The following is a 9903-nucleotide window of genomic DNA, read 5'->3' on the forward strand; positions in this document are numbered from 1 at the left end:
CACTCGAGGCTTCACGAAGGGACATGAATTTTCTAGAAACTCATGATGTGTTACTAGCGTCACGTGACTTACGCTGTCGTAACACCTGTTTATCACAAATAAGACAGACAATTTGTCCTTTAACAAACGAAAACTTTTACAAGGAATTTAACTCAGCTCTTTGTTTTACACACTTGATTTTTTTCTTGTAGAAATGCAAACAACTTAGTGACTTTTCACAATAGTGGGTACCATTTATTATATTTATACTAGGTACATCTATTATATCACAACCTTATGCCAAAACCTAGCTAAATGGAAGGTCATCTTAATTACTGAAAACTTGTATCTTATTAATATGAATATTTGTCCATCATAACATTTAATATCTGACCCAATAAAGAAAACAAATACAAGCAGGAAAGCAACAAATATATACAATATTATTACATACATTAATGCATTAAATCTAGATCTTACATGCTGTCAACTTCAAGAGACTCAATGAGTAAAACAATATGGAATAATAAGGCCAAGCTGTCTAGAACCATGTCAATGAATTCAAGGCCAACAAAAGGGATACAGTCAACTAATTCATGCACTAAGAACAGTTGCACAGTGACATACACTTGCAAGACATAGCAAGAACTGTGTATTCTTTTGTGGGGTGGAAATACTTAGCCAAAACTATGAATACCTTAGATCAGTATAAAATGTAATTGTTGTAGAAAGTTTTATATTCATAAATTAAAAATTCATTAAGATCATTTTCTAATGTATGAATGGTCATTCTTATAGTGCTTTTTTGTTTTTCATTAATATATAAATCATCTTGTATGTTCTTATCATAAGCCTTGAAAATGTGAAATGAACAAGTGTCCTAACTCTAAGTTCAATAATGTTCCTGCCTGGGAATGGAGATTGAGCACCAAAATGCTTAAGTTTCTTAACTGATGTCAATGGGACTCTAAATATCTTTCTGTACCATCTTCATTCACAATGAAAAGTTGTTTAGGCTAAAGCTTCTAAGACCTGGTCAGTGAAATTAGTCTCTCTTTTCCAACTCATAAAATATTACTAAAAACAGTACATAGAACAATTCATTAACATATTCGTTAATAAGTAATCATCATCAAATGCCGTGATTTGTAGCATAGGCGATCACGTCCCTCCACCTTTCCCAGTCCCAGATACTTGTGACTACATCAGTCACCCTACCCTCTCTTTGTGTAGCCAAATTATTAAACTGTCCAGGATCTCTTGCTGTCTACCGCTACTTCTTTTCCCCACAAATTTCCCATTTGTTACCAAGTTGTTCCATCCCCTTTCTCCTCATCACATTACCAAAGAATGCTGTTTGTCTTTTTCATACTTTTGTTACCAATGTTCTATTTGTTTCTGTTTGTTTTAGAACTTCTAAATTTGTTTTCCAGTGTTTGTAGGAAACCCTAAGCATTATACGAAGGGACCATATTTCAGTCGCATTAAGTGATTTTTCCATTTGTTTGTTTATTGTCCATGATTTACAACTGTACATCAAGATTGGTTCAATGTAGCAGCTAAGAACTCTTTTGCACACTTTCATTAATATACCTTTGCTAGTTAATATATTTTTCATCTTCATATATGTTGTCTTAGCCTGTGCAATTCTGCTCTTGACCTCATTTTGACATCTGCCATCTGATGTAATACATGTCCCTAAGTATTTGAACTTGTAGAGAAGGGTTCCATTTAATGATAAAGAGCATTTTGGACTGGTTTCTTTCTTTGATATAACCATGGTTTCTGTTTTCTTGGTGTTTAGGCTGAGTCCCATATTTTCAATGTCAAGTGATGACTGAAGATCTTTTTCCATTCCTGCTATTAACACTGTGTCATCAGCATATCTGATATTGTTTACATTTTTGCCTCAAATACTTATGCCTGGCATGTCTTCTAGCTCTCTCATGATCATTTCACTGTACAAGGAGAAAAGATCAGGAGATAACACACATCTCTGATGGACTCCTCTTTTTATCTTCTGAAATTGGCCAAACTCATTCTCAACTCTGATGGCTGGTGTTTGTTCCCAATATATCTTGTATCTTTACCATCTAAACTGATATTTTCAAGAATTCTCATTATAACTTCATGTCTCACTTTATCAAATGTATAGTCTATGAAACAAAGATACAAATCTTGCTGTACTTCGATTACACGCTCTGTGATGGTCCTCAGGATGTAAATTGCATTGGCTGTGCCTTTACCTTTGACAAATACACTGTTCCTCAGCTATTTCAGGTTTTATTATGTTTCTTGCTCTCATCATAACTATTCTCAATAATATTTTTGTCAGGTGACTCATAAGACTTATTGTTCAATGTAGTTCACATTCAGTTGCACCTGGTTTCTTTGGTAATGCTATGTATATTGATTTTGATAAGTCTATTGGAATATGGCTTGTTTCTTAGATGTTATTTAAAAAACTTGTGACTGTGGCAATACTAAACTCATCTAATCCCTCAATTATTTTGATCCTAATGTTAATAAGTAATAGCCATGGCTTAATTCATACAATATATGCAAATAGAAACCCTACAATCCGAGAGCTTTCGAAAGGTGGACCTTTCTTCGTCAGGGGCAAACTGTTCATACAATACATAATATTAACTAGTATTCTTTATAATAAATTTTAACACTAAATCATTTTATTGACACAGGAGATATACACAAGTTTAACTCCTAAAACCCAAGCAGCTGCTGTCAGCGTCCAGACGAAGATCCTGATTTACCCATTGGAAGGTGACAGTGTCTGATAACATTTATGTCTCTTTGGCTGAAAACTAATCCAAACCATGTTACTGTTCACAAAATAAATAAAATTTAAATTTTATAATGTATGGTGATAATTATTAGGAAATCATGAAAATCATGTTCCAGCTGAACATGCAAAAAATTACAGATTTAAAGAATTAAAACGGAGACTTTTTGATACTTTTATAAAATAGTAGAATGTATAGCATTAGAAGAAATAAGCATGATTCTAATAGTTTATAAAATTTTCTAATAAAATCCAGAAAACTTACAGATCAAATGGTATACATGCATAATACATGAGATGCTGTGTAAATAAATTAACAGCAGACCTATGCCTATTCATTTTTATGAAAGCCTAAATGGTTATGACATTCCAATAACTGGGAAATAACTGTAGTAACTAAGGTAGGGGTGAATTCTGTGCTATGTACTTGTTTCAACCCTAAAAACAATATACAGTTACATTAACTTCAAATTATTACTTCGATAAATCTTAAATAGGTAGAGAAAAGTACCTTAGGCCCTGTATGCTGATGTAGTGGTGTAGCTGCTGATCATAAAGACATATAGTCTTTACCTATGCTTATTACTAAATCATGATTTATGATATATCCTAGGCCCTGTATATTGATGTAGTGGTGTAGCTACTGATCATAAAGACATACGGTCTTTACCTATGCTTATTACTAAATCATGATTTATGATATATCCTAGGCCCTGTATATTGATGTAGTAGTGTAGCTGCTGATCATAAAGACATACGGTCTTTACCTATGCTTATTACTAAATCATGATTTATGATATATCCTAGGCCCTGTATACTGATGTAGTAGTGTAGCTGCTAATCTTGATAAAAGCTTTCAGAACAGAGCACAGTTGTACCAACTTCCTCCCCAAAGTGTCAGAATGTTATTAGATGACCTAGCTATCCGCTTATGAGGTGGTTACTTCATAATAACATCCAACGAGATACTAGGAGGGTCAGGCTTAGCATGGTCACATTAAGTGGTGAAATATTTCTAGTACTCAAGTAAATCAATTAATCAGTGAAGTCATTATCTATACAATCTGCCAGACTACCACAAAACAAGCTTGCTCAATTATGGTCAGTGTATCCCTTGCTATTAAGAAAATACCACACAGTTTAATAAACTGAATTTATTAGTGATAAAAAAACCTAAAGAAATAAGAGTTCATATTTTCTTATGCTGAAAATGTATTTCCAATAGGTACTTACCTCCTCTAACACAAAGATATCTTGATCCTGGTTTGCCCTGTTAGCATTTCTGAAAAATATTTTTCCTAACAGCGCACCAGACTTTTATACCCCTTCATTTTCATGCCATTTCAGAACATTTGCTAATCATGTGACTACTCTCCACCAATCCTACTGCGCCATCTATACCAGTTCAGCTAGGTACCTCTACTATTTTAGCTCAATGTTCACTTTCGAGAATTGGCAGATACAAACTATAAACAATGGTATATCAGTGGAGAGGAAGGGGTGGGAAGTGGGTGAGAGAAGGCAAATACCTATTGGAAATACATTAGTGTTTGAAAATTTTAACTTATGAAACAGTACTACCTTGTCTCACCCAAAGATAGAATCCCACATTGCAAAAGTGGAGAGGGACAGTGAATTCACAAAAGTAATCAAACAAGTGGAAAACAACCACCTTGAAAAAACAGGTATACCACAATTATAAAAGGAGGCACACCTGTGGGGTATAGCACCAGTTCTGAAACAGGTATGCTCTTCACCCAGTAACGAACAAAGTAAGACACATAGGGTGGAACTTAATAGACAGGCACCATGTCGTGTAAGACAGAGTCTGCCAGGGGACAACAGATAGTACGTAAGACGTCCACATATGTAACAAGCATGAGTACATGACATGAAGGTGTCTGTAATTTGATATAAGAATACGTGGCTAGGGCTAAAGGACCATATCTGAATAGTGCAAGAGCATTCCATCCAGTGCGGTCCATCTGGACAAAAAAAAACAGTGGAAGCAGTCTGCTCAGGCAAAACAAATCCAGAGGAAGTGCATTATGCCAAGTGCAGTCTGCCCAGGCAAAAAACATCCAGAGGAAGCACTTTGGGAGATGTCAGATTATGCTAAGTGAAGTCCATCCATGCAGTCCAATCTCAACTGAAAGCATCCACCCCCAGAGCTAGGGGTGAGGAACTGAAGACCAAAAGGAAGGAAGTTTGACATTCCAGTGAGTGGCAAATGCATATATATGTTGAGAACACACCCACAGAAATACCTGAGGATGAAGAGACCACTCAGTAGGGAGAACCTGGTTGGGATAAAATAGCTGATGACAGTGGAATTGTCAGAATGAACCATAACCATCTGCCCCCACAGGAGCAGAAGGAAATGATACATAGCCCAATGAACTGCCAAAGGGCCCAGGATGTTGATATGGAGAGTAGCCTCCTCAACTGACCACTGATCTGAAATCTCTAAGGGATCAAGGAAAGCCATGCAATCAACTAAGGAAGCATCTGGTAACAAATGAGATTTGGGATGAGGCAGAGGAATAAAAACCCCACCATGGTCAAGTCCCTATTGAGCCACCAAGCAAGGTCGGCTCTGATCCCAGGTGGAAGAGTGATGGGATGGTCCAAGGAATCAGCAGAGAAGTTTCATTGGTCAAGAAGCATCCAATGAAGGGAATGCACATACACCCAATCCAAGGAAGCCCACATCCCCAAAAGAGATAGAACCTCTCATATAGTGAGATAAGGAGAAGGTAGGGTCTTCGTGACTGCCTGTTCCATATCCTGGAGCCGAAGTGGAAGAAGGCTGTGCCAAACCGAGATAGGAATTTAACAGAACTCCCAAATGAATAGAATACAACATGGAGGTAGTAAAGAACTTCTCCAACTTGATGAGAAACCTCACCCAAGAAGCTTCTTGAAAAAGTAGGAGGATGTGAGTGGCTAATTGGGCACAGGAAGAGGCAAGCAGTAGTCAGTTGTCCCTGTAATGCTAAGTCCAAAGACACAGCAGGTAAAGATGGCATGCAAAAAAGTGTACAACTCGACAAAATACACACAAAGCTGAAAAAAATACCAAACAGCAGCACTCAGAACTGGAAGACAGAACCCTCATGGACGAACTGAGGAAAACGACGTAACACTGGGGCAATTGGAATATGAAGATAGGCATCTGTCACATTGAACTGGGTCATCCAAAGTTCCAGGAAATAAACTCACTGAAGTGAGAGGTAGGACTCCATGGTGAATTGAGGTGTCTCCAGATAGGTATACACCTGGAACAGATCTATGATGTATCTCCAATCTCTTGTGTTTTTGGAGACAACAAATAGATGGGAGTAAAATCCCAGTTAAGTGAGCACCACCTGTCTGATAGCTTTTTTGTGTAGGAAGTGTCAAACAGACTCATCAGGACAACTAGACGAGTTACAATACCAAGGAAGAGGGAAGGAAATCTGGGAAGTGAATAGGGGGGGGGGAGCAGAACTGAAGGCAGAAACCTTCAGATAGAACCCATATAACCCACAGAACTGTCGTGAAGTGTAACCACAAAGACACAAACTTAGAGAAAGCACTCAATACTAACAAACTAACAAAACTACAAAGTACATAAAAATAAAAACCTGGAAAACTATGAAATTCGACCTAAACCATAAAACAATAAGCAACACCTAAAATACAAAACCAATAAAGGAACGTAGAAGGTAAAAGGCCCTTAAATATTGAACATATATGACAAAGAACATGAAAGTAAAACCTACCCTGGAGAACATGAGAATAAAGAGGCAATAACAAATTTTGACTCAAATCTAATCCCCAATTAGATGCGACTAGTAGTAAGGAAAAAGGAACTTACAAACTAAATAACATAAATAGTGAAAAGAAGTAAAAATAAAAAACCTACAAACTTACAAAATTAGCCAAAAGTACAATTGCCCAAACAGTAATGATCATGCAAAACCAGTAAATATACCAAAATTAAACAAAAACAAAGTAATAATCAAACTCTAAACACAAATTGAAACTTAAGTAACTTAGATGGTAAAATAACTATAAAAATCTAACTTACCAAATACTGAGCATGGAAAACATGATAGACCTAAATTATCAAGTGCGGAAATTAAATTCATCCACACAAGCACACATAAACTCACTAAACATGGGTATACCTACTGGGAGTGAGGAATACACACTGAAAAACTTACTACAGATCTCCTGGGAAATAGAACAATGCCTAACCCAGGGGATTACATGAAGGCATGGTAACAGGTGGAAAGTGCCCTTGAAAGAAATTTCCATACAATAGTTATATCCTTCCTCACAAAAAAATTGCAACCATAAAAGGAAGTAAATGGCAGCCAAATGTAAGACACAAACTCCCCATGAACCAAAGCCTGTGCTTCCCCAGCAGAAATCATCAACCCTGAGACCTGGGAACTCGTGTTAGAACGACTTTCTACTAATGCAGGAATTTCATCATCTGCCATATTAAATCTCAAATTCATGTGAACAAATTAGAATTCAGAAAACAGAAATATTTCTACAACAGATGAGTAGAAACAATGTAAATCAAACACAAGAAGTCGAAAGTTAAAGTTGAAATTGTTGTAAACTTGTGATCAAGCACAGTCAAAATGTTGTAGTCACATAGAGAATGAGTTAAAAAACACGTCTATACACTAGAATGCCAATCAAGAAAGTGAAGATTGTGCAAGAATAGTAGAAGGAGCTAGCTGTGCTAATATAGATGATGCAGTATGATTGTTGGAGGGTAGTCACATGATCAATAAGTTGTGAAATGGCATGAAAATGAAGGGATATAAAAGACTGGTGAGCTGTTGTTGAAAATTTTTTAGCACTACTTAGAGGGCAAACCAGGATCGAGATAGCTCTGGGTGACAAGAGGTGGTACCATTTCTAAAAAAGAAAAATATGTATTTCTATAAAAACTGGTTTATTATTATTATTTTATGATACATTCCATATTTAATTATTATACTTGCAATGAGCAGTGGGCCCTAGACAACTGCCCCTTTTGCCCATTGGATAAAATAGTCCTGATTATAGTAGACTTCATGCCAAATCATACCTTTAGCTTCATACCCCAAACCAAACCCATACAAAAATTTATTACTGGATTTGAACGGATCTTAAAAATTATCCTTGAAATGAAAAGAAAGGAGAAAAAATGTAAATCGACTGAAGATTCTCATCTCTGTTAACAAGCAACTGTGAAACATATAATATTACTTAAGCACTTCAACACCTAAGGGATCATTCAGTTTGTTTAACTCTTTTAATGTTTCATTTTAGTACACTAACTATATTAGTCATATTTTTTTTCAAGAGTAGAATTAGTTTTTTAAAGCATTATGTAGCTTAATCAGAATATAAAAGGGGGGGGGGGAGCAATGTGGTCTGATATCAGCTAGCATAACTTTCTGGGCATTACAAAGTAAACACTAAAATGTATTTTCTTATTATTGTTTAAGATTAAACACAGGCTGAAATATTCAGAAACTTGTACTACTTACAACACCTGTTTCTTCAAACCTCTTTTTATCTGCACTATCAATAACGTAAATCTGTAAATACAGTAATAACAGGAATTTCTCACATCAGAGACAAAACAATTATACTATTATCTTATTATACAGAACACAGACACAGTTTGATGTACCAATAGATTTCATGTCAAATACAACTGAGCAGTATTTCCATGAGATCGAACTATAGCCATAACAGCATTTAAATTATCTGTGTCAATGCATATATATATATATTCTTTACTGTATGTTTTTCCTACAGTTTCTTTAATCAGATCCCTGCTTTAAAAAGTATTTCATATTACTAAAACATAATTTAAATTATATTTAAAAACATTAAAAGTTATATGTAAGCTAGGAAACAAGTACAATAAAAAATACATCTTAAAACTCTTTCTGATATACTTCAATACCTGTTCCAAGTATTCAAGAAGATTCCATACAAGTCTTTACTCAGGATCGTGTAACTTAGGTTACAAAGTATTAATATAAAATCATTTTATTATATTAACAGCAACCATTATATAACACAATGTTTCATCTCTGAGACATTTTCAAGTATGAGATAATTTTATTGATATGAAAGTGCACAACGAAGATTGATTTCAACCTCAAGGCATTATTCAGAAGTAATGGTTTCTATATTGTTTATGTTTACATTTGAAAATATCTAATATAAAGATAAAATCTAAGAAGTATGAGGGATTCAAAAACTTTGTATAATCAAATAACTTTGTTCAGAATCAAACATATGTAACTCAGATTAACACACACACGCCTCCTTGTAACAATTTATTGATTTCCTACTGAATCTATTTGAGTGTAAACAAGATTTCTTAAATCTCACTACTCAGAATCAGATAATTCAGATTAACATTCACCTTTTTGTGACAATTTAACAATATTCTACTGATTCTATTAAGAATAAACAAGTTCTCTTAAATCTAAATATTAAGAAGTAGATAATTCAAATTAATATATTTTCTTGTGAAAATTGTTGATTTCCTATTGGTTCTCTTATGAGAAATCAAGAAAGTACTATAAATATTAATACATGTGACAATATTGTGGTAATCTTTACTTTTCTATTGACCCTACACAAGGTAATGAAAGTCTCCTAAGGTGCTTAGAAACAAGTAGTTCAGACTGATACAGCTAAAGTTAAAGTACATACAATAAGTTGTTACAGCCAGGTAACTACAGACATCTGTTACATACCAAAACATCTGTATTTTCAAAGTAATTTCTCCAATATGGTCTAATTTTTCTTTGTCCACCAATGTCCCAGACATTTAGCTTGAGTCCTTCTGACTGAACACTCTTAATGTTGAAACCCTGGTTTAAAAACAAAATAAATGAAGCCAAAATAACTATAAATGTCTGTTTGTTATTGTTATTATTATTATTTCAGTTTGGTATGAGCAGTGTAGTACAATTGGGCAAAAACAAACAGATTATTTAATTCTATCACTAAATCTTTATTGGAATGACATTTTTTTTTCAGGGTAGAAACTTGCATTAGTAGTATGTATACACACACACACACACACATACACACACATATATATATATATA

General features: G+C 34.8%; 1 protein-coding gene across 2 annotated transcripts in view; it reads right to left on the reverse strand.

Moving 5' to 3' along the window:
* LOC106470030 (ADP-ribosylation factor-like protein 3) overlaps positions 1-9903 on the reverse strand; it is a 67201-nt gene that overhangs the window by 27318 nt on the left and 29980 nt on the right. For both annotated transcript variants that reach the window (XM_022398576.1, XM_022398575.1), the window contains 2 exons: positions 9547-9663; positions 8317-8367 (listed from right to left, as the gene is read on the reverse strand). In XM_022398576.1, coding sequence (XP_022254284.1) covers positions 8317-8367; positions 9547-9663 — 168 coding nt within the window. The remainder of the gene's footprint in view (positions 1-8316; positions 8368-9546; positions 9664-9903) is intronic.

This window comes from Limulus polyphemus, unplaced genomic scaffold, assembly GCF_000517525.1.
Source record: "Limulus polyphemus unplaced genomic scaffold, Limulus_polyphemus-2.1.2 Scaffold3780, whole genome shotgun sequence".
In the NCBI taxonomy this organism is placed as follows: domain Eukaryota; kingdom Metazoa; phylum Arthropoda; class Merostomata; order Xiphosura; family Limulidae; genus Limulus; species Limulus polyphemus.